The sequence below is a fragment of the Lissotriton vulgaris genome, chromosome 9 (assembly GCF_964263255.1).
Source record: "Lissotriton vulgaris chromosome 9, aLisVul1.2, whole genome shotgun sequence".
Taxonomy (NCBI): Eukaryota; Metazoa; Chordata; class Amphibia; order Caudata; family Salamandridae; genus Lissotriton; species Lissotriton vulgaris.
Genome location: NC_141697.1, coordinates 886,728,881 through 886,755,484, shown reverse-complemented (window position 1 = coordinate 886,755,484; position 26,604 = coordinate 886,728,881). Strand labels below are relative to the sequence as shown.

Sequence of the window (26,604 nt, the reverse complement as noted above, 5' to 3'; positions counted from 1 at the left end):
GTGACAGGCATTTACTTTGGAAAACATTTGGCCAATTACACGTGAACCAACACGATGACAGTGTTCAGTAAAACGAACTTACTGCAAAACCACCACCCACCAGGCTCAAAAGTAGTAAAAAACAGGTATGCTCAGATAAAGTTTGAAAAAGTATATTTTTATATCCCTAACAAAATATTCTCCCGCAAGACCCTCCCTAACCCCAACAAATAAATAGTCCTTCAAAAGTCCCCAAAAACTCCAACTCCCAATTTCCACCCCCCAAAAGTCTCTAAAAAAAGGGGCAAGGGACACTCTAGGGATGCATGCTGTGGACTTTGGCCTCCAGGGCATCGTACTGCTCCCGGAGGATGGCGTGGTCTAAGCGGAGGCCTTCCAACAAATTTTGATTTTCCTTCAACTTGCGGACCTCCGCCACCAGGTCGGACACTCTGTGGGTTGCACGGCGCAAGCGAGCCTTGAGAGTACTGTGAGGGGCAGCCTTTGCTGCTCGGCGGTGGCGTCTGCCAGCCCGGCTCCGTACCGCCGGAGCACTGCGCTGACCGGCAGAACGTGGGGGCGCGGAGGAGGATGCAGGTGTCCCAGTAGATGTACTGGACTGCGTGTCCTCCCCCTCCAGTTCCACCAGCCGCCGATATTCGGCAACAGTGGCATCCAGCCTCCGTTGCCGGGCCAGTAGAGCCTGCATACTCCTGGATGGTTTGGATGTTTTAGTACGACCAACTATATGAAGAAAGAAAGACATAATCTGTAACCAATGCTCTTTAAGAATATGATTAACACAAAATGATTCAGCAGAAAGTTGTGTCACAGTACAACTAGCAACTAGCCAGCGCAGTACAAACCTATTGAGGCCAGTATCATGGGCGTCCGCAGGGAGGGGCAAGGGGGGCGCTTGCCCCCCCTGGATCGCAGGTCCATCCAGTGCTGGCCCAGTGACTATATGGTAATTACAGCAGGCTGGGACCGACAGACAGATAGAGGCAGAGACAGGGACAGAGAGATAGAGAGGGAGATGGAGAGGGAGACAGAGGGAGAGAGAGAGAGAGGGATTGAGACTGAGGGTGACAGAGGGAGGGAGACAGAGAGAGAGGGAGACGGACAGAGTGAGTGAGACAGAGGGAGAGAGAGAGAGGGGGAGAGAGAGCAAGAGAGGGAGACAGGCAGAGAGGGAGGGAGACAGAGAGAGAGAGAGGGAGGGAGGGAGACAGAGACAGACAGGGAGACAGAGACAGACAGAGAGACACAGACAGAGACAGATGGAGGCAGAGACAGGGAAAGGGGCAGACAGGCAGAGACAGACAGAGAGACAGAGAGGGAGACAGAGGGAGGGAAACAGGGAGAGATAGCGACAGGGACAGACTGACAGATAGGGGCAGAGACAGGGACAGACAGAGAGGAAGACGGAGAGGGAGACAGAAGGAGAGAGAGAGAGGGAGGGAGCCAGAGGGTGACAGAGGGAGGGAGACAGAGAGAGAGAGAGACAGCGAGGTAGAGGGAGACACAGGGAGACAGAAAGAGGGAGACAGAGAGAGAGAGAGAGGGAAACAGAGAGAGGGAGGGAGACAGAGAGAGAGGGAGGGAGACAGAGAGAGAGGGAGGGAGAGAGACAGAGAGAGAGACAGAGAGAGAGAGAAAGAAAGATGTGTGTATGCCAGGTCTGGTGGCTCAGTGGACGAAGACGTCCGCTGCAGGGGCATGAGTTCAACCTCATGGTCATAGTTTTTTTTGTTGCTCTAGATCCACCCCCCTCCCCCACTGACCCTGCCCCCATCGGTGCGGCCCTTGGCCACAAACCACACTGTCAATTTGGCCCTGAGAGAAAGTTTGTGAGGACCCATGCTCTATAACCACATCCTCCTGATTTAGAATTGTTTTTTTCTGGCATTTTTAGTTTTTCCCTCTCTTTTAATGTAGTTGCCAGGTCGTCTGCTGTGGTGCCGCACAAGATTTTTCTCTTCCCCCTATGGGGTTCTTTGTTTATTTAAGCTCTATGTTGTGTTAGATTTAAAAAAAATGTATTTAATACTTGTGCTCAATCATGTCAGGAGATGGTGATGATGTTGCCCCCCCCTGGAAACATTTCTGTGGACGCCCATGGCCAGTATCTATGTAACCTCCCACTTCTTCATCCTTGCTCTAACATTAGTGGGAGTTTAAGGAACAAATTGTACGAGCACTGTGGACTTCCATTAGAGTAGACTATGACAGTACACACCAGTCTTCTTCTTCTTCTTCTCTCTTGTTTAGGAAAATTGTTTGGTACGTTATCTGCAAGCCGGCATAATGCCAGCGCAGTGAACTTGCACCCGAGAAAAATAACAGACGCACGCCATGATGAGTGACATACACTTGCGTTACTGTACCGGTCCAGTACATGCAAGTGGTGAAGCTCTTACTTTTCTATTACGGGTCGCACTGAGAATACTCTGTTACAAGGGCTACTGCTTAATTAATTTAACTTTCACCCTACAGTGCAAATGAGTACTAGGAAAGGAAAATCAAGGAGATAAATAATGGGGTTATCTATCACTTCACATGGGATGTATTTGCTTACATATGGGATGACTTGATATTTTGATATTTGATATTTATTGATTTTTGTATAGCGCGACTATCACTCCGGAAGGAGCATCTTGGCGCTGAGCAAACAGAAGAGACCAACTTGGTGGGGACAGGAATCAGATGGCTGCGAGGACCAAAGAGTCGGGCTGAGGGAAAATCCATGTCTTCAGGAGTTTCCTGAAAAGGCTTTCTGAAGGGGCGTGCCTGAGGTTAGGCCTTAGCCGCCAAAAATGAAAAGGTTTTCCCACCTTTCGTTTTGAGCCTAAACCTGGGTATAGTGACCAGATTGGCTCCTGATGACCTCAGGCAGCGCGAGGGAATATACTGAGGGAAACGCTTAATCAGGTAGGAGGGGCCTATGTTCTTGGTGGCTTTGAAGACAGTGACAAGGAGTTTAAAAAGGATTCTTTTGTGGAGGGGCAGCCAATGGAGGGTGTTGAGGGCTACAGAGGCAGAGGACCTTCTTGGGAGTCCAAGAACGAGCCTGGCCGCTGCATGCTGGACGCTCTGTAGCTTCTTGAGGGTGGACTTCTTTATGCCTGCCAGGAGACCATTACAATAATCTAGCCTGGACAAGATCAGAGCCACGGCAACTGATTTCCTGGCAGAGATAGGGAGAAAGTCGAAGAATTTCTTTAGCTGTCTAATGAGGTTAAAACAGCACCCTGCAGTGATGCGCACATGATCGTCAAAACTGAGGGACGAGTCAAATTGGACACCCAGATTGCGGGCCGAAGAGACTGCACCAGGGGGTGCTTCAGAGTGTTGAGGCCACCAATCTTTTGGAGAGAAAAGGGTGTCTTTGCCTAAGGGTATGATTTCAGTTTTGGCGCTATTGCACTTCAGATGGTTATTATTGAGCCACTCAAAGACTTGGGAGAGGCAATTCTGGAATCTGCGGGCGGCATCGGGTAGGTTTTTGTCTAGGGTGACGACAAGTTGGGTGTCGTCCGCGTAAGATGTTACGAGGATGCCATGGGATTCAATCAGGGTAAGCAAGGGGGCCATGTAGATATTAAAAAAAAGAGGACTAAGAATGGACCCCTGGGGCACACCTGATGTAGTGGTTCTTTCGCCAGAGAGAAAGGGGCGAAGTGAGACTGTTTGTGATCTGTTGGAAAGGAATGATGTTATCCATTTTAGTGCGGTACCCGTCACACCAATCTCGCGCATTCTGTGAATGAGGATGACATGAGAGATGGTATCAAATGCTGCGGTTAAGTCGAGCAGGATGAGTACTGCGTGTTTCCCCTCATCCTGCAAGAACTTAATGGTGTCGGATAGCTCGATCAAAGCAGTTTCAGTGGAATGGCCAGGGCGGAAGCCAGATTGCTGTGGATGGAGAATATGGTTGTTTTCCACAAAGGCTTTTAGCTCTTCTTGTACTATTTGCTCAGTAATTTTGCCTAGTGCCGGGAGTAGGGAAATAGGGCGCATGTTGGAAAGGTCTGTCGGGGGTTTGTTTTGTTTTTTCATTAGCGGCTTTACAATGGCTTTCTTCCATTCAGCAGGGACAGTGCCTGAGCTGAGGGATTGATTAACGATGGAATTGATAAGAGGATTGACGGCCTCAATGAGGAGGTGGAGGATGGCCGGGGGGCAGGACTTCAGGTGCTTTGCTTTTTATTGAGTGACCAGTGATACATCCACACATGAATGACGTACTACTACTAAAATTATTAAGAGGTGGGGAGTGGCAACCATACTATTAACCGGATATATGCTGTGCTTGCAATAAAAACTACTGCTACTATTCATGGTAGTTTTTTGACAAAATTACAACTTCTTTTCCTTGCCTTTCCTACACTGGAACGGACGTGCGGGTGCAGTGTTACATGCTCTTCAAAGTAACACGTAGTTCATCCAGTGACCGTCTACTCTCTGTAGATACACATCATATGCTATCTAAGAGTCAGATAGTACCATGATCCAGCTTACCTCTACCCGCCACCACCACTGTCTGCTTCCTCACAGTATCTTCTTGGGCCACTTGCGCCGCCTCCTCCCCAGAGTTGTCCTCGGAGTCGACCACCACCACCACATCCGAGCTGGGCCCGCCACCAGATGTTCCACCTACAAAGTAGATTTAAGAATGTTAGATTACACCACTCACTAGTATTTGGTCTAGGAATGAAGAAATGTGAAAACAACAGAAAAAGTAATTGACTGTCTACTCTAAAGTAAAAATGTCCCTCCTTCCAGGGAAGGCTGTTGTCTTGCTGCACTTTTTTGTCACAATTGATGAATGCTTGCTTAATTTTAACACACACCATTTTTCTCTGAACAGACAGAAGCTGGACTTCTAAGGACAAGAGCAACATCAACTTCAAACCAGGTGAAAGCTCGGCTCGACCACAAGAAATGTGTTCCATTACTCATCAACTCAGCACCAAGCACTTTTCCATTTCCAGCTAACTTAATTTTAATATATGTGTTTACTTTTAATAAAGCTTTTAAACTTGAATAGACTCTGTGGTTTTTGGTCCTCCAGACTAGAGTGACTGAGCGAAAGGTTTTGCAATTTTTGCAAGGAGGAGTCCGTGCCTCTGACACTACCAGGTTTATACAGTGCGCCAAACACGCCACTCTGAAATATTATTACTCTGGTGTTTAGTGTCCATAGTTCGGTTTGTGGAGAATTGTCCCTGCAACAGTAGTATTATGGATTGTGCTCCTATCTAAACACTATTTCGAAAAAATTAAATTAGGAACGCTTGGACAACAATAGGTCCTCTATATTTAAATGAAAACTTACTGGGGCCAGCAAAGGAGCACTCGCCGCCCTGGCCTGCATCCTCCTCCTCTGGAGCCACAGCATCCTCCTGTTCCGTCCGCTTGCCCCTGGGGGGACCTGACGTACAACATGAAAGAAAGAACAGAAAACATTGATGATTGCTGCTTGTCGATGTCCTTGTCAACCAAATCAAACATTTAGAAAGAACAAGAACCAACTATTTCAGCCAAAAAGAGGGCTACAAAGAAAGGACTGCACCTGAGCCTCTACTCTAGGGGCAGATTTACAAGCCCCTTGCAGCTCTTTTGCTCCGTTCTTGCGTCACTTTTGTGACGCAGCGCCACAACAAGAGAGGCGCCATGGTGTGGCGTATATTAACAACGTGACGCATATGGGGGATGCATCCCATTCTAAAGCCCTGCGCCATAAGGGAGCGTTCCAGCGCAAGGGAGGGCGTTCCTGCGCAGGAACGCATGCTAAAAGTGGCTATGGGGAATATATAAAATTTCAATCAGTCATTTAGGACAATGATGCGTCACTCAAACCCTGCGCCTGCATGAAGCAGACGTACGGCTTGACGCAGCATTGCTGGAGCTGCGCCATCGTTGCGACGCAACTCCATCAATGAGCCGCCTTTACGGCACCGATGCGTAACGCTTCTGTGACGTTTTGGGACCATGGTGTGCCGCATTGTAAATACGGCGCACCATGGGTGGTGCTGGCGTGCCGCACACTTTGCAGGGATGCGCAGGTAATTGCAAATCTGACACTTAGGGGCATACTTACGAGTTCTGGGCTGCACACCTCCAGAGGTGCGCCAGAACAAATGCGTAACGCAAAACTAACCTTGCGTCACGGCAGATGCGCCGCAATTACAATGCGGCACACCCTGGCGCAAGGGTAGGCAGATGCGTGACGCATCTCGTGACGAAAGAGGGGCGCATCTCTAGAGTCGCGTCGCAGGCGCGATGCAACTCTAGCAAAGCTCAGGGCTGCCCAATACTCAACATACCGCATCGGTCCTTTCGCCTGCTTCAAGCAAGCAGGCATAAAGAATTGACGTAGCAGCGTCGCAGAAGTGCCTGCGTTAAATCTTGTAGATTTCACGCAGGCACTTTTGCAAGGCGCACAGCTGCCTCACCCCCCCCCCCCCCTGCGTGGGAACGCACCCATTGTGGCGCAGGCCCAGGCCTTAACGTGGCGCATCTCCCTAGATGCATCACGTTGTACATGACTCGCAGGGATGCGCCACGTTTACGTCGCTGTTGCGTCAGGTAAGGCAGCCTAAACGTGGCGCAAGGGGCTTGTAAATCTGCCCCTTTGTGTCTAGCATTACGCAGTTCTGTAAAGTACACTCATACAATACTCCGCCCAATTAAATGAACACAAAATAGAAAACAAATAAGCAGTGGCACCGCCACAGAGAAGGAGAGCAGTGCACCTGAAATGTACAGAAGATTTTGAAATATTAATTTACCTCTACTATCAATGTAATCTGCAGCATTATTGCTCTTTGTAAAAAAGCTAAAACAAACATTTGCAATATAACACACAGAGCAGGAGAAAAAACAGAGTAGTGAGTGATGAAAAAATTGCTACTACTACTCACCAAGCCCGGGGAACTCCACTCCCAGCAGGTCGAGCAGGTCGCGCTCCTGGTCCAGGAGATCCGTCCAGTGGTGGGTCACCTGGTTGTAGGTGCGCTGGACCCCCGAGATGTCAAACAGGGCCCGGCACACCTCCTCCCACCGCTTCCGTCGCTCCTGGAGGTTGTTGTAGCCACCAGCGATCCTGCCGCCTGCCGCGATGGTCCTGGGGAGGCGGCGCTGTACATAGTAAACCAGTGCGCCCACCTCCTCAGGGCTGAAGATGTCCCTGGGCACCACCATTTCCGCCCTCAAACGGCCACACGGGAGCCGGGCACGGGCTGCGGGGCCCGTCTTGGGCAGCTTGACTGCTGGCTTCACCATGGTCTTGGCAGGTGGTAGCAACAAGGAGAAAAAATGAAAAAGAATAAGACTAGGGAAGAAGAAAATAAAAGTTTAAAAAAGTAGTTGAAAAGTAAACAAAAGTAGCCTAAAACACAAAAATATAGAGCTAGAAAACTAGAGGGATAGATAATAAGTTAAATAGATCCAAAAAATATTAAAACAAGCAAAGGATGGCAGAGATATAGAGAGGATAGAGACACCATGCCCAGACACATAGGAATGAATGAAAAACAAGATGGTGGCCCGATCACGTGCGCGTAAGTAAGTTTGCACGCGATTTCTCTCGCGAACTCGTGCGAACTTGTATTCGCAAGGCGCTCATTCCGCGAGATTACACATAGCGGGCGGAAACGGAAATACGTCACGCAAACAAAATGGCGGCGCCCATACTCGACCTTGGGGTAATTCGCACGAGTTCGCGGCTTCCACGGTCGATTTTGCACGACGCCGCGCCTCGCGAATAGCACGAAATTACCGAAAAACGATTTTTGCAAAAGCAAAACCAATGAGCAGGTGCAAAAGTTCAAGCTCATCATTTGTAACCATTCCCTGTAGTGCTTCCTGAAGGGGCCCTCCAGAATTCGGTTGCCTACTTGCAACTATTGTGTGACCCTGCTCTGACAGTCACAGAATAGTTACAAGTATGCCATTGCCAACAAAGATCCTGTTAAAAAAATGTACATTGCAACACAAAGTAAAGGGAGCAGACAAGCAGGTGCCAGCCTTCATTAATGTCATTTGGGGCAGGGCAGGTGTTGTTGTAATTTAATTTTGCAAAACTTAAAGCACTTAGCAGGTGTGCTTGGCTTTGCCACAATAATGTACACTCACTGGTCAACCAGAGGGTGCTGTGATGACATCGAGGGTGGCATGGGTGTGCCAGCCAGAGGGTGGCATGGGTGAACCAGAGTGCCAGTGTTGACAGAGGATGGCAGTGCTTTGCTTTCCCCCAATAATGTACACTGGTGAACCAGAGGGTGCTGTGATGACACAGAGGGTGACATGGGTGAGCCAGAGGGTGGCATGGGTGAACAAAGAGAGTGCCAGTGGTGACAGAGGGTGGCAGTGATGAAGAAAGGCTTGCAAACAGGCTGGGCACGTAGAAACAACAAGTTCGCAAAACTGGCGACCCGACAAGTAAGTTCGCAATTTGCGAAATTGTACGAAACCCTCACGAACTTGCAGAAACCCGTGCGAACACAAAAAAATCCGCAAAATCCGCGAGAATTCGTGGATTTTGCGGATTTTCGCAATCCGCAAATTCGCAAATCCGCAAATTCGCGGATTGTGAATCCGCAAAATCCGCTCATGCCTATTACACACCGACAGTCATCCAAAAGTTACTCTCACACATACTCACACATACAAGTAAACTATTGAACATCCATTTATTTGCATATACAGCTATACACACACTACCACCTTACTTCTAAGGAAACTTACACATACTTACTCTCTTAAACAATCACTTATAGAAACACATAATTATTTAAACAGGAACTCTTTCAATATCTCACTCTCACATATACTCACTTATATACATCAATACTCACATATACTAGATTAAAACATATGTAGTTACTGATAAAGACACTAGTGAGACACTCATTCACTCACTAACACACACATATACACACACATCCACCCATACAGTCCTGCACATATGCTGTCTTCAAAACACATACAAAGAGAGAGTTAGTCATTCATGCATTTATGTGATAAGTAATACCCCCACAAAACCATACAAACACTCATACTGATACTAAAAAAACATCTAATAACTCATATACCTACACATGTACCTACTCACCAACCCATGCAGCCACTTAGACACAAAGTGAAACACTAATACATATTTATAAATATTTAAACATTACTCACTAATATATGTCCAACTAACTATAACGTGGGAATTTCAATGGTTTTATGCGAGTAAAATTTCCAGCTAACTATAACTGGTGTGAAACCTACAATTTTTTTTAGTGAATTTTATAGGTTTATCAAATGCTAATTCCTAACTATAACTGGTGTGAAACCTATGGTTTTTCAGTGAATTTCATAGGTTTTTTAATAGCAAATCTCTATAGGTATGAAATGTAATATTTTTTATTACGAATTTTAAATTGTATAGTTATGTAATATATATATATTTTTTTGCCCCGGTGCGCTCCCGGGGCGCGTACCGATGCGCTCACCGGTAAGCGCAGTGCTATTGCCCGCCCCGGGGCACGTACCGGTGAGCTTCCCGTTAGCGCTATTGCCGCAAACGAAAACAACATTGTGACGTATCGCGTAGCCGCGTGATGCGTCATATGACGCACAGCGTAAGCGCACCCAGAAGCACGCTAGCGCATACGATCGCAAAACATCCTGACGCGCTTACGCTACGCGCCCCGGGGCGCGTAGCGTAAGCTCGTCCGGTCATGTGACCTGAAAATAACACTTTTCATTGGTTCACAACACTTTTGGTTTCCAAATGATGAAAGCCCTGCTCATGTGACTTGAAAATAACACTTTTCAATGGTCCAGAACAGTTTTGTTTTCCAAATGATGAAAGCCCCCACCTTTTTTCCTTATTCTGACTTTGTCCTCTGACTGAGGAAGACCTGTTTAGAGATCTGTCTCTAATCTTTTCTACTTTAAAATGGCTACATTAGCAGCAGCAGCTGGAGCATCTGCCCCACCACCACCACCACCACCATCAAAAAGACCACCAGAAGATCACATTGGTGGTCAAGAAGAAGAGGAGGAGGGACAGACAAGGCATTTCCTGCCTGAAGTTAATCAGCCCTACAAACCAAAAGAGCACTTCGTATGGCAGTTCTACAAAATCCCAAGGGGTTTCAAAAAAGTCAACGCTTCAAAGGTAACTTGTCTGATTTGTGATGCTGAGCTGTCCAGGGGGAACCCTAACAAAAAATATTCCTTCGGGAATCATACCATGATTCGGCACATGATCCGTTGGCACCCAATCAACTATTCTGCTGCAGAGGTAAGGGACCTCTGCAGTAAGCTACCCCCATCAACATCTAGACCCTCAACATCGAAAGAACCAACTCCATCGGGTTCAGAGGCAACAGAGAAAATGCCTATCATACAACCAAAATGTAACGATTTTAAAATCATGTGCAAATATTGTGGAAAGTTAATTTGCTATGGTGAGCAAAGTATAAAACTTATCATCTGTGCTGGGGATAACCATAAGTGCCCGAAAAATCCCTAATTTTGTCTGTTTTTTTTTGCTCCAGTTGAGCCATTTACAATTCCATGTTTTTTGTTTCTCCCCATAAAAAACTACAAAAAAATATAAAACTGTTCAGAAAACCCAAAAAAGTAAAAAAATGGTAAAAAAAACCCAATAAAAAATATAAAACAACAGAAAGAAGAAAAAAAACAGTTCCTCAAATTTGCCTCACGGCGCTCCGGTCCTTCCCTGAAAGTTTGGGTGGGATTCGCCAAGCGGGGGCCGAGATAAAAGGGAGGTCCCAAAACGTGTTTTTCCCATGTTAATTTCCATAGGGCGGTCGACCTCACTTTTAGCCCGAATGGCTGAATAGATTTCCACCAAACTTGGCAAAATTGTAGGGACTGGTAGCCCGATGTGCCTTTGCTATGTCTCAAGATATGTGCTCCAGTGGTTTTTGAGTAATTTAGGTTCCAAAAAATATATATATCTATGGACGCGCCCCGGTAGGCGCACCGGGGAGCGCACCGGGCGCGCTACGCGACTTGCGCGCGGAAAGCTGATTGGCTCTCGGGTGTCTGTAAACATTCGAAACAGTCCGGAGCGGCCGCCATCTTGTGTCTCGGTAAGATCGAGACACAAGAGGTGGCAAAAACAAAGGGGGAAATGACCATAAGGGGGCAGAGTAGACCCCCCCTGACCCCCTAGGTTTGATGTGGGGGCTATAAAAGGGCTCCGCGGGAGAAAAATAAAATAAAAATTTTCGATTTTCGCGGGGGGAGCGCCCGGTACGCGCACCGGGGAGCGGACCGGGGAGCGTAGCATGGGGAAAACCCAGTTTATTCACTGCGTCACCTCTACGACCCTTTCTTGCGTCAATACACCCCTTTTGCATACATTACTCCTGACGTAGGTATAATGTGGCACAGGGGTTTACAAAGTGACGCATTTACCTAGATGCGTCACTTTGTAAATATAACTCAATAAGGTGCATGTTTTACGCTGCTGATGCGTCACAAAAAGTGACGTACCGGTGGCGTAAAAGTACAAAGTGACGCATCTACCTAGATGCATCACTTTGTAAATATGACTCAATAAGGTGCATTTTTAACAGCACTGGTGCGTCACAAAAAGTGACGTACCGGTGGCGTAAAAGTGACGCATGGCCTTATAAATGAGGCCTTCAGTCTTCTACTCATGCGTCATACTAAAATATATGACGTATTATGTCGCAAGTACTTACAGATACGTCAGTATTTCAGACGTATCTGTAAGCGCAAAAGTGATGCATTGCTGGAGTGTGTCACAAAAATGATGCAACTCCAGCAATGCATCCTTTTACATGGGGCCAGGCCCATGTGAAAGGGCCTGCATCAGTCTTACGCCTGCTGTGAAACAGGCGCAAGATTTGGACGCAACAGGGTCATAAAAGTGACGCAGTGATATCTCATAGATTTCACTGCGTCACCTCTTGCGTCAATACGTCCCTTTTGCATACATTACACCTGATGTAGGTGTAATGTGGCACAGGGGTTTACAAAGTGACGCATCTACCTAGATGCGTCACTTTGTAAATATGACTCAATAAGGTGCATTTTTTACAGCACTGGTGCGTCACAAAAAGTGACGTACCGGTGGCGTAAAAGTGACGCATGGCCTCATAAATGAGGCCTTCAGTCTTCTACTCATGTGTCATATTAAATATATGACGCATTATGTCGCAAGTACTTACAGATACGTCAGTATTTCAGATGTATCTGTAAGCGCAAAAGTGATGCATTGCTGGAGTACGTTACAAAAATGATGCAATTCCAGCAATGCATCCTTTCACATGGGGCCAGGCCCATGTGAAAGGGCCTGCATCAGTCTTACGCCTGCTGTGAAACAGGCGCAAGATTTGGACGCAACAGCGTCATAAAAGTGACGCAGTGATATCTCATAGATTTCACTGAGTCACCTCTACGACCCTTTCTTGTGTCAATACGTCCCTTTAGTATACATTACACCTGACGTAGGTATAATGTGGCGCAGGGGTTTACAAAGTGACGCATCTACCTAGATGCGTCATTTTGTAAATATGACTCAATAAGGTTCATTTTTAACAGCACTGGTGCGTCACAAAAAGTGACGTACCGGTGGCGTAAAAGTGACGCATGGCCTCATAAATGAGGCCTTCAGTCTTCTACTCATTCGTCATATTAAATATATGACGTATTATGTCGCAAGTACTTACAGATACGTCAGTATTTCAGACATATCTGTAAGAGCAAAAGTGATGCATTGCTGGAGTGTGTCACAAAAATGATGCAATTCCAGCAATGCATCCTTTCACATGGGGCCAGGCCCATGTGAAAGGGCCTGCATCAGTCTTACGCCTGCTGTGAAACAGGAGCAAGATTTGGACGCAACAGCGTCATAAAAGTGACGCAGTGATATCTCATAGATTTCACTGAGTCACCTCTACGACCCTTTCTTGTGTCAATACATCCCTTTAGCATACATTACACCTGATGTAGGTATAATGTGGCGCAGGGGTTTACAAAGTGACGCATCTACCTAGATGCGTCACTTTGTAAATATGACTCAATAAGGTGCATTTTTTACAGCACTGGTGCGTCACAAAAAGTGGCGTACCGGTGGCGTAAAAGTGACGCATGGCCTCATAAATGAGGCCTTCAGTCTTCTACTCATGCGTCCTATTAAATATATGACGCATTATGTCGCAAGTACTTACAGATACGTCAGTATTTCAGATGTATCTGTAAGCGCAAAAGTGATGCATTGCTGGAGTACGTTACAAAAATGATGCAATTCCAGCAATGCATCCTTTCACATGGGGCCAGGCCCATGTGAAAGGGCCTGCATCAGTCTTACGCCTGCTGTGAAACAGGCGCAAGATTTGGACGCAACAGCGTCATAAAAGTGACGCAGTGATATCTCATAGATTTCACTGAGTCACCTCTACGACCCTTTCTTGTGTCAATACGTCCCTTTAGCATACATTACACCTGACGTAGGTATAATGTGGCGCAGGGGTTTACAAAGTGACGCATCTACCTAAGTGCGTCATTTTGTAAATATGACTCAATAAGGTGCATTTTTACCAGCACTGGTGCGTCACAAAAAGTGACGTACCGGTGGCGTAAAAGTGACGCATGGCCTCATAAATGAGGCCTTCAGTCTTCTACTCATGCGTCATATTAAATATATGACATATTATGTTGCAAGTACTTACAGATACGTCAGTATTTCAGACGTATCTGTAAGCGCAAAAGTGATGCATTGCTGGAGTGTGTCACAAAAATGATGCAATTCCAGCAATGCATCCTTTCACATGGGGCCAGGCCCATGTGAAAGGGCCTGCATCAGTCTTACGCCTGCTGTGAAACAGGAGCAAGATTTGGACGCAACAGCGTCATAAAAGTGACGCAGTGATATCTCATAGATTTCCCTGCGTCACCTCTTGCGTCAATACGTCCCTTTTGCATACATTACACCTGACGTAGGTATAATGTGGCACAGGGGTTTACAAAGTGACGCATCTACCTAGATACGTCACTTTGTAAATATGACTTAATAAGGTGCATTTTTTACAGCACTGGTGCGTCACAAAAAGTGACGTACCGGTGGCGTAAAAGTGACGCATGGCCTCATAAATGAGGCCTTCAGTCTTCTACTCATGAGTCATATTAAATATATGACGCATTATGTCGCAAGTACTTACAGATAAGTCAGTATTTCAGATGTATCTGTAAGCGCAAAAGTGATGCATTGCTGGAGTGCGTTACAAAAATGATGCAATTCCAGCAATGCATCCTTTCACATGGGTCCAGGCCCATGTGAAAGGGCCTGCATCAGTCTTACGCCTGCTGTGAAACAGGCGCAAGATTTGGACGCAACAGCGTCATAAAAGTGACGCAGTGATATCTCATAGATTTCACTGCGTCACCTCTACGACCCTTTCTTGCGTCAATACGTCCCTTTTGCATACATTGCACCTGACGTAGGTATAATGTGGCGCAGGGGTTTACAAAGTGACGCATCTACCTAGATGCGTCACTTTGTAAATATGACTCAATAAGGTGCATTTTTAACAGCACTGGTGCGTCACAAAAAGTGACGTACCGGTGGCGTAAAAGTGACGCATGGCCTCATAAATGAGGCCTTCAGTCTTCTACTCATGCGTCATATTAAATATATGACGTATTATGTCGCAAGTACTTACAGATACGTCAGTATTTCAGATGTATCTGTAAGCGCAAAAGTGATGCATTGCTGGAGTGCGTCACAAAAATGATGCAACTCCAGCAATGCATCTTTTCTTACCCTTCCACACCCCTGTTCCTTTTCTACATTTTCTTTGAATATCTACATTCCCCATGTTCACTCTCCTTCTCCTTACTTTCCTTCCCAACACTCACCTTCTTTCAGTCCCCCTACTTCACTTCCTTTCCCCTCTCATACCTTTCTGTTCTTTCTTACTCATTTTCCTTTCCTTTATCAATGCATTCCACTTCACTTATTCTTTTTCATGTTTTTTAAGAATATAGCTCTTTGATGAGAATTGGAGGTAGTTCTGAAAAGACCTTTTTTTTTCTTCTTTTTTCTTTCTTTAGAACAAAAACAGGGAATGGAAACTGCTCAACAGGAGCAAAAAAAATAAAATAATTAGGGCTGGAAAAGGCAGCAATGGTTCTCCAATGATCGAACCATGAGCAGAACACTTTGCTGCCCAAAGCAAAGTAGCTGATCACAGTATCTGCATTTAAGGACGCCTTTGTTAAATGCAGGCTGAATGTTCGGAACCAGCTCTTGTGATCTCCCCCTCATCGATGTTGTTGGTCCTCCGGTTGATGTAGAGGCCCCATCACTGGGAATCTCTTGTGCCAGAGCCCTGACACTTTCCCGGGCAAAATTCTGGGGGTGCCTCCTCTCCACATGGCGAATCATTGTGGAGTTCCCAAAAGAATATTTTTTACTGGGGTCACCCCGTGACAGGACTGTGTGACAGATCCTGCACTCCACTTTTGGAGCATTTACCTTCTTCTGGTCATCCGGTATGGAAAAAAAATTCCAGATGAAATGTTCTTTGACCTGCGGCTGAGGAGGCTCTTCATCAAGGAATTCATTGGAGTCATCTTCACTGCTGGATGGTCTGGCAGCCATGATAATCAAAGATATCCAACAAAGAACCGAGAGAAAAAAGGCAGGACTTTCAGTCACAAAAGTGAAAGAAGAAGTGAAGGAAATGGGTGGGGATTTCATTCTTTGTAAAAAAAACTGTTAGCAACCAATGAAAAGTGTTATTTTAAGGTCACATGACTTGACGCGCTTACGCTGCGCGCACTGAAGCGCTTCCGGGGGCACTCACGCGGCGCGAACGTAGGCGCTTCCGGGGGCGCATACGCGTCGCGAACGAAGGCGCTTCCGGAGGCGCTTACGCGGCGCGCCTAAGTGACGTTTTGATAGTTTCACGGAAATGCAAAATCATTTTCATTTCCTTATTCAAAACAACTGCTTTTATATGTATGGTACTAAATGTCTTGCGTTATTATTTACTTTTCATTCATATTTTTTTTCACGAACGCAAGTAGCGCTCTGGGTGCGCTTTCCGGAGAGCTTACCGGTGCGCGCACCCAGAGCGCCCCAGGAAAAAACGATTAAAAAAAATATATATTATAAAAAATAAAAAATAATAATTAATACTTACACAAAACAGCAAATTTATAAAAAAATCGTAGGTTAGAAACTCGATATAGAAAGGAATTAGCTTTTAAAAAACCTTTGAAATTCACTGAAAAAAACATAGGTTTCACACCAGTTATAGTTAGGAATTAGCATTTAAAAAACCTATTAAATTCACTGAAAAAACCATAGGGTTCACACCAGTTATAGTTAGCTCGAAATTTTACTGACATAAAACCATTGAAATTTCCACGTTATAGTTAGTTGGACTCACTATAACTTGCGCGCCTGCAATGCACTGCTGATGACGTCACGTATTACATCACTCATGACATGGTCAGTGACATCACTCATGACATCACTGATGACACCATCCTTGTGACAGAGTAACAGACCTCCTTTCAGTGTAATGTAACCCTTGAAACACATATTCAAAAATAGAAACTAAAATTTTCATATAAATTGAAATACCCATACCAGTTACAACAACCAATCCAGTAATACCACCATCTATATACACATCCACTCATTCACCAACAGTTCTATATAGTCACTCATACATATACTCACTCATCATATGTATTGATACACATATACATCCTGTTACACACCGACAGTCTTCCAAAAGTTACTCACACACATACTCACACATGCAAATAAACTATTGAACATCCATTTATTTGCATATACAGCTATACACACACTAGCACATTACTTCTAAGGAAACTTACACATACCTACTCTCTTAAACAATCACTTATAGAAAGACATACTTGTTTAAACAGGAACTCTTACAATCTCTCACTCTCACATATAGTCACTTATAAACATTAATACTCACATATACTAGATTAAAACATATGTAGTTACTCATAAAGACACTAGTGAGGCAGGCATTCACTCACTAACACACTTATATACACACTCATCCACCCATACAGTCCTGCACATATGCTGTCTTCAAAACACATACAGTGAGTCAGTCACCAACCCATGCAGCCACTTATACACAAAGTGAAACACTGATACATATATTTAAATATTTAAAAATTACTTGCTAATATATGTATTCACTAGGATACACTTAATAAGCCAGTTAAACAATATATTTTTTATTTAATAAACATCCATTTACACACTTATTTAAACATGTATTCTTCCATCGACCTTTACAAATACATATATAAAGCATATTTATTTTTCAGAAAGACACACATTCACTGGATGGTGTCATCAGTGATGTCATGAGTGATGTCACTGACCATGTCATGAGTGATGTAATATGTGACGTCATCAGCAGTGCATTGCAGGCGCACGTTATAGTGAGTCCAACTAACTATAACGTGGAAATTTCAATGGTTTTATGTCAGTAAAATTTCCAGCTAACTATAACTGGTGTGAAACCTATGTTTTTTTCAGTGAATATATATATATATTTGAATAGGGATTTCTGAAAATTCTATGTTGAATAACTTTGGCGTTGATGGACGGAATTGGCTGAAAATTTCAGGAAAATGGCACATTTTGTTTCTGAGCGTCCCCTGAAAGTTTGGGGGGGTTTCATCAAGCGGGGGCCGAGAAAAAAGGGGGGTCCCAAAACGTGTTTTTAACATTGAGTTTTCCATAGGGCGGTTGGACTCACTTTTAGCTCGAACGGCTGAATGGATTTCAACAAAACTTGGCAAAATTGTAGGGACTGGTAGCCCGATGTGCCTTTGCTATGTCTCAAGATATATGCTCCAGTGGTTTTTACGAAAATTAACTTTGAAAAATATATATTGGGCTACATTGGGCCATATATATGTTAGAGCCCAAATGTAGCCCAATGTAGCCCAATGCAGCCCAAAGATGGCCACCAGAGACAAAAAAAAACAAATGTAGCCCAAATATCAGCCAGATGTAGCCCAACTAAATCCCAGTGACAGAATGTCCCAGAGTGTTCTAAAGAACAACTAGAGCGCTAACAGTCTTACTTATGACAAAAGTATGGCACACCTGAAGTCATCTTGATTGGAATAAAGTGTTAACACTTAAAACATTTAATTTGCAAAGGAACAAAATGAGGGGTTTCATTTTGCCATAGAAATGTTATATATATATATATATATATATATATATATATATATATATATATATATATATTACCTACTGGCGGTCGCCAGTAGGTATATATAGTTAGGATTTTTTTGAATAGGGATTTCTGAAAATTCTATGTTGAATAACTTTGGCGTTGATGGACGGAATTGGCTGAAATTTTCAGGAAAATGGCACATTTTGTTTCTGAGCATCCCCTGAAAGGTTGGGGGGGTTTTGTCAAGCGGGGGCCGAGAAAAAAGGGGGGTCCCAAAACGTGTTTTTAACATTGAGTTTTCCATAGGGCGGTTAGACTCACTTTTTCTATGAAACTTGGCAAAATTGTAGAGACTGTTTGCCCGATGTGCCTTTGCTAGGTCTCAAGATATGTGCTCCAGTGGATTTTGAGAAATTAACTTTCAAAAAAATATATATATCTGTGACAGCGTCCCGGTTAGCGTCCCGGTTCGCGTACCAGACGCGTAACGGAACTTCGCGAGGAGAAGATGATTGGCTCTCCGGTGACTCTCAACATTCTAAACAGTCCGGAGCGGCCGCCATCTTGTCTCTCGGTAGGATCGAGAGACAAGAGGTGGAAATAAACGAAGGGGGAAATGAATAAAAGGGGCAAGGTAGACCCCTCCTGACCCCCTAGGATTGATGTGGGGGCTATTAAAGGGCCCCACGGGGCAAAAAAATAAAAAACATTTTTTTTTGATTTTTCGCGGTGGAAGCGCTACCCGGTACGCGAACTGGGTAGCTCACCGGTAGCGTAACGGGAGTCCGCCATCTTGTGTTTCGGACTAATTTAGTCACAAGATGGAGGATAAACAATGTTGGGAATGGGTATAAGGGGGCACGGGAGACATATCCTGACCCCCTAGGTTTTCTGAGGGTGGCTGAGGAGGCCCACATATGTAAAAAAAACACAATTTTCGCACGGTTAGCGCCCGGTCCGCGCACCGGGTAGCGTTCCGGAAAGCGTAACAAGGGGAAAACCAAGGGAAATAGTAAAATAATATTTTAGAGTGCTTTGAGGTAGGGTAGCTCTGAATAGAGCTGTTGTGTTGTATGGGTGATGTAAGTACCAACATGTAGGTACCAATGAAGAGTCTAAAATTCAATGTACACCGTCTCCTCTGTAGATATTTTGTATGTTCTAATATGAGTTATTTAAATGTAAATGTGTGGAAAAGCACTTCATGCTTTAAAGCAATTGTATTTTTGAACTGATTGTTCTTTCCTCTTAGTCCTCCTCTTTGTTTTTTTTTCCCCACACTCTTCTTCAGCATGATAGTTGATAAATTCGTTCCCTCAAAAAATTTATATACATAAAAAATTAAATGAAATACATATAAAATATATATTTCCTTTAAAAGAAGAATACATTTTACAGCTTTTGATATTTGCTATTAAAAAACCATTGAAATTCACTGAAAAAACCATAGGTTATAGACCGTATATAGTTAGGAATTAGCATTTACAAAACCTTGAAAATTCACTGAAAAAACCATAGGTTATAGACCATATATAGTTAGGAATTAGCATTTACAAAATCTTATTTTACTCACACAAAACCATTGAAATTCGCATATATAGTTAGTTGCACTAACTATATATCGCGCACCCGCATTCCACTGCTGATCATGTCACATATTACATCATTCATGACATGGTCAGTGACATCACTGATAACATCACTGATGATATCTCAAATGACATCATTGATGACATCACTGATGACAACATCCAGTGACTGTATGTTTCTGTAAAGTTAAAATATGTCTTGCATATTGAAGAATGAGTGGATGTATAAGTGTCTGGATGAAGGATTTAGTAGGTGCATGACTGACTGTATGAGTGAGTGATTAAATGTGTCTCACTGAGTGCATGGGTTAGTGACTAAACTGTCTTAATTTGTGCATCATTATGTCTGTTGTTCTGTAAACTGCTGCATGTGTTGATCAGTAGCTATATGAGTAACTATATGGGTTATTGATTGGTTGCCCAAGTATTTGTATGGGAGACTGAGTGTGTGTGTGGGTGGCTGGGAGGTGTATGACTCTGTGCATAGATGTGTGAGCAGTTGATTCACTAGATGTATGGGTTCAAAAGTGCATGTGGAAACAGCTGTATGGGCGGTTGACTGTGTGCATGAATGTATTGGTGAGTGAATGGATATCTCAGTGCTACATGTAAAAAGTAAGTACATATGTAAAACACAGTACATGTGAGAGTTGACATATATAAATAACTGTGCATAAGAGCCAGTGAATGTGTGAGTGGCTGTATGGATCATTGTGAACTTGTATCAGGGATTGTATAAGAGAGTAAATATGTGTTAGTATATGTTTGAATAAGTAAGGTGTGTATAACTGTATAGTTGAGGAAATGGAGGTGTGATTGATTCTTTGCATGACTGACTAGGTGTGTGAGTAACTCCATGGATGAGTGACAGTCTGTGAGTGTCTGTTTACACTGAGTGTATCTAAGGTTATATTAGAGTCTGAAGAGGTTCATCGTATTATCACATGAATGATGTCATCAGTGATGTGATCAGTAATGTCAAATGAGATGTCATCAGTGATGTCATCAGCGATGTCATTTGAGATGTCATCAGTGATGTCATCAGTGATGTCATTTGAGATGTCATCAGTGATGTCATCAGTGATGTCATTTGAGATGTCATCAGTGATGTCATCAGTGATGTCACTGACCATGTCATGAATGATGTAATATGTGACATGATCAGCAGTGGATTGCGGGTGCGCGATATATAGGTAGTGCAACTAACTATATATGCGAATTTCAATGGTTTTGTGTGAGTAAAATAAGGTTTTGTAAATGCTAATTCCTAACTATATAGGGTCTATAACCTATGGTTTTTTCAGTGAATATATATATATATATATATATATATATATATATATATATATATATATATATATATATATATATATATATATATATATAAATATATATATCCAACAGAGTTGCCTGTCTAAAGGAGCAGCCTCTTAACAAGATGTTCCATTGCCAACAATTCTTTATTGAAGGGTTGCAACGAAGAAACCAACAGCCATGTCACCTCAAATGTAAGTTCAGCCTGACGCGTTTCGTGGTCTCTCCACTTCCTCAAAGGCCCAAGAACTGACAGGCAGCAGCACAGCAATTTTCAAGCACCACACCTGATAACGAACCTCCGCCCCAAAGGGGGCGTGGCCACGCATGTGGCCTCTTGGTCTTTGTAGTGCCCAATGTTACTGCAGTGAGATGCTGTGCATTTGCCCCAATTTTCGTTCAATAAAATCACCTCAGTGGGCGGTGGGACACAGCTTGAGTCTCCGCTGAAACAATCTTCCCTCAATAAGCGGCTCTTGTCCCATTCCGCAACGGCGTTTTACTGTCGTAGCTGGAATGCTGTGAACAGCACAAGGGCTCACTCCGCGGCACAGGCAGGCCGCAACAAATCCAACAGAGTTGCCTGTCTAAAGGAGCAGCCTCTTAACAAGATGTTCCATTGCCAACAATTCTTTATTGAAGGGTTGCAACGAAGAAACCAACAGCCATGTCACCTCAAATGTAAGTTCAGCCTGACGCGTTTCGTGGTCTCTCCACTTCCTCAAAGGCCCAAGAACTGACAGGCAGCAGCACAGCAATTTTCAAGCACCACACCTGATAACGAACCTCCGCCCCAAAGGGGGCGTGGCCACGCATGTGGCCTCTTGGTCTTTGTAGTGCCCAATGTTACTGCAGTGAGATGCTGTGCATTTGCCCCAATTTTCGTTCAATAAAATCACCTCAGTGGGCGGTGGGACACAGCTTGAGTCTCCGCTGAAACAATCTTCCCTCAATAAGCGGCTCTTGTCCCATTCCGCAACGGCGTTTTACTGTCGTAGCTGGAATGCTGTGAACAGCACAAGGGCTCACTCGGCGGCACAGGCAGGCCGCAACAAATCCAACAGAGTTGCCTGTCTAAAGGAGCAGCCTCTTAACAAGATGTTCCATTGCCAACAATTCTTTATTGAAGGGTTGCAACAAAGAAACCAACAGCCATGTCACCTCAAATGTAAGTTCAGCCTGACGCGTTTCGTGGTCTCTCCACTTCCTCAAAGGCCCAAGAACTGACAGGCAGCAGCACAGCAATTTTCAAGCACCACACCTGATAACGAACCTCCGCCCCAAAGGGGGCGTGGCCACGCATGTGGCCTCTTGGTCTTTGTAGTGCCCAATGTTACTGCAGTGAGATGCTGTGCATTTGCCCCAATTTTCGTTCAATAAAATCACCTCAGTGGGCGGTGGGACACAGCTTGAGTCTCCGCTGAAACAATCTTCCCTCAATAAGCGGCTCTTGTCCCATTCCGCAACGGCGTTTTACTGTCGTAGCTGGAATGCTGTGAACAGCACAAGGGCTCACTCCGCGGCACAGGCAGGCCGCAACAAATCCAACAGAGTTGCCTGTCTAAAGGAGCAGCCTCTTAACAAGATGTTCCATTGCCAACAATTCTTTATTAAAGGGTTGCAACGAAGAAACCAACAGCCATGTCACCTCAAATGTAAGTTCAGCCTGACGCGTTTCGTGGTCTCACCACTTCCTCAAAGGCCCAAGAACTGACAGGCAGCAGCACAGCAATTTTCAAGCACCACACCTGATAACGAAGCTCCGCCCCAAAGGGGGCGTGGCCACGCATGTGGCCTCTTGGTCTTTGTAGTGCCCAATGTTACTGCAGTGAGATGCTGTGCATTTGCCCCAATTTTCGTTCAATAAAATCACCTCAGTGGGCGGTGGGACACAGCTTGAGTCTCCGCTGAAACAATCTTCCCTCAATAAGCGGCTCTTGTCCCATTCCGCAACGGCGTTTTACTGTCGTAGCTGGAATGCTGTGAACAGCACAAGGGCTCACTCCGCGGCACAGGCAGGCCGCAACAAATCCAACAGAGTTGCCTGTCTAAAGGAGCAGCCTCTTAACAAGATGTTCCATTGCCAACAATTCTTTATTGAAGGGTTGCAACGAAGAAACCAACAGCCATGTCACCTCAAATGTAAGTTCAGCCTGACGCGTTTCGTGGTCTCTCCACTTCCTCAAAGGCCCAAGAACTGACAGACAGCAGCACAGCAATTTTCAAGCACCACACCTGATAACGAACCTCCGCCCCAAAGGGGGCGTGGCCACGCATGTGGCCTCTTGGTCTTTGTAGTGCCCAATGTTACTGCAGTGAGATGCTGTGCATTTGCCCCAATTTTCGTTCAATAAAATCACCTCAGTGGGCGGTGGGACACAGCTTGAGTCTCCGCTGAAACAATCTTCCCTCAATAAGCGGCTCTTGTCCCATTCCGCAACGGCGTTTTACTGTCGTAGCTGGAATGCTGTGAACAGCACAAGGGCTCACTCCGCGGCACAGGCAGGCCGCAACAAATCCAACAGAGTTGCCTGTCTAAAGGAGCAGCCTCTTAACAAGATGTTCCATTGCCAACAATTCTTTATTGAAGGGTTGCAACGAAGAAACCAACAGCCATGTCACCTCAAATGTAAGTTCAGCCTGACGCGTTTCGTGGTCTCTCCACTTCCTCAAAGGCCCAAGAACTGACAGGCAGCAGCACAGCAATTTTCAAGCACCACACCTGATAACGAACCTCCGCCCCAAAGGGGGCGTGGCCACGCATGTGGCCTCTTGGTCTTTGTAGTGCCCAATGTTACTGCAGTGAGATGCTGTGCATTTGCCCCAATTTTCGTTCAATAAAATCACCTCAGTGGGCGGTGGGACACAGCTTGAGTCTCCCCTGAAACAATCTTCCCTCAATAAGCAGCTCTTGTCCCATTCCGCAACTGCGTTTTACTGTTGTAGCTGGAATGCTGTGAACAGCACAAGGGCTCACTCCGCGGCACAGGCAGGCCGCAACAAATCCAACAGAGTTGCCTGTCTAAAGGAGCAGCCTCTTAACAAGATGTTCCATTGCCAACAATTCTTTATTGAAGGGTTGCAACGAAGAAATCAACAGCCATGTCACCTCAAATGTAAGTTCAGCCTGACGCGTTTCGTGGTCTCTCCACTTCCTCAAAGGCCCAAGAACTGACAGGCAGCAGCACAGCAATTTTCAAGCACCACACCTGATAACGAACCTCCGCCCCAAAGGGGGCGTGGCCACGCATGTGGCCTCTTGGTCTTTGTAGTGCCCAATGTTACTGCAGTGAGATGCTGTGCATTTGCCCCAATTTTCGTTCAATAAAATCACCTCAGTGGGCGGTGGGACACAGCTTGAGTCTCCGCTGAAACAATCTTCCCAGCATCTCACTGCAGTAACATTGGGCACTACAAAGACCAAGAGGCCACATGCGTGGCCACGCCCCCTTTGGGGCGGAGGTTCGTTATCAGGTGTGGTGCTTGAAAATTGCTGTGCTGCTGCCTGTCAGTTCTTGGGCCTTTGAGGAAGTGGAGAGACCACGAAACGCGTCAGGCTGAACTTACATTTGAGGTGACATGGCTGTTGGTTTCTTCGTTGCAACCCTTCAATAAAGAATTGTTGGCAATGGAACATCTTGTTAAGAGGCTGCTCCTTTAGACAGGCAACTCTGTTGGATTTGTTGCGGCCTGCCTGTGCCGCAGAGTGAGCCCTTGTGCTGTTCACAGCATTCCAGCTACGGCAGTAAAACGCCGTTGCGGAATGGGACAAGAGCCGCTTATTGAGGGAAGATTGTTTCAGCGGAGACTCAAGCTGTGTCCCACCGCCCACTGAGGGGATTTTATTGAACGAAAATTGGGGCAAATGCACAGCATCTCACTGCAGTAACATTGGGCACTACAAAGACCAAGAGGCCACATGCGTGGCCACGCCCCCTTTGGGGCGGAGGTTCGTTATCAGGTGTGGTGCTTGAAAATTGCTGTGCTGCTGCCTGTCAGTTCTTGGGCCTTTGAGGAAGTGGAGAGACCACGAAACGCGTCAGGCTGAACTTACATTTGAGGTGACATGGCTGTTGGTTTCTTCGTTGCAACCCTTCAATAAAGAATTGTTGGCAATGGAACATCTTGTTAAGAGGCTGCTCCTTTAGACAGGCAACTCTGTTGGATTTGTTGCGGCCTGCCTGTGCCGCGGAGTGAGCCCTTGTGCTGTTCACAGCATTCCAGCTACGACAGTAAAACGCCGTTGCGGAATGGGACAAGAGCCGCTTATTGAGGGAAGATTGTTTCAGCGGAGACTCAAGCTGTGTCCCACCGCCCACTGAGGTGATTTTATTGAACGAAAATTGGGGCAAATGCACAGCATCTCACTGCAGTAACATTGGGCACTACAAAGACCAAGAGGCCACATGCGTGGCCACGCCCCCTTTGGGGCGGAGGTTCGTTACCAGGTGTGGTGCTTGAAAATTGCTGTGCTGCTGCCTGTCAGTTCTTGGGCCTTTGAGGAAGTGGAGAGACCACGAAACGCGTCAGGCTGAACTTACATTTGAGGTGACATGGCTGTTAGTTTCTTCGTTGCAACCCTTCAATAAAGAATTGTTGGCAATGGAACATCTTGTTAAGAGGCTGCTCCTTTAGACAGGCAACTCTGTTGGATTTGTTGCGGCCTGCCTGTGCCGCGGAGTGAGCCCTTGTGCTGTTCACAGCATTCCAGCTACGACAGTAAAACGCCGTTGCGGAATGGGACAAGAGCCGCTTATTGAGGGAAGATTGTTTCAGCGGAGACTCAAGCTGTGTCCCACCGCCCACTGAGGTGATTTTATTGAACGAAAATTGGGGCAAATGCACAGCATCTCACTGCAGTAACATTGGGCACTACAAAGACCAAGAGGCCACATGCGTGGCCACGCCCCCTTTGGGGCGGAGGTTCGTTATCAGGTGTGGTGCTTGAAAATTGCTGTGCTGCTGCCTGTCAGTTCTTGGGCCTTTGAGGAAGTGGAGAGACCACGAAACGCGTCAGGCTGAACTTACATTTGAGGTGACATGGCTGTTGGTTTCTTCGTTGCAACCCTTCAATAAAGAATTGTTGGCAATGGAACATCTTGTTAAGAGGCTGCTCCTTTAGACAGGCAACTCTGTTGGATATATATATATATATATATATATATATATATATATATATATATATATATATATATATATATATATATATATATATATATATATATATATATATATATCCGACCCAGAAAATGCAGGTGAGAATTATTTTATATATATACATATATAAGTATATATATATATAGAGCCGACCCAGAAAATGCAGGTGAGGATTATTTTATTGTGATTTTCAGCAGCCTGCCAGCATAAAGTTTTGGCCTACCCAGAGGCCTTGGTCACACAACGCCTTAGGAGGAGCAGGAGAGATTTAAAGTGCAAAGTACAAACAGAACCGCAACATGATTGGTTGACAC

At 45.1% G+C, this 26,604-nt stretch overlaps 1 protein-coding gene across 1 annotated transcript in view; it reads right to left on the bottom strand.

The window, feature by feature from the left end:
- Positions 1-295: 295 nt before the first annotated feature.
- LOC147692438 (uncharacterized) overlaps positions 296-26,604 on the bottom strand; it is a 74,823-nt gene continuing 48,514 nt past the window's right edge. The window contains exons 3-4 of the mRNA XM_086939529.1: positions 4,504-4,638; positions 296-723 (exon numbers count right to left, since the gene is read on the bottom strand). Of these exons, the coding sequence (XP_086795655.1) occupies positions 296-723; positions 4,504-4,638 (563 nt within the window). The remainder of the gene's footprint in view (positions 724-4,503; positions 4,639-26,604) is intronic.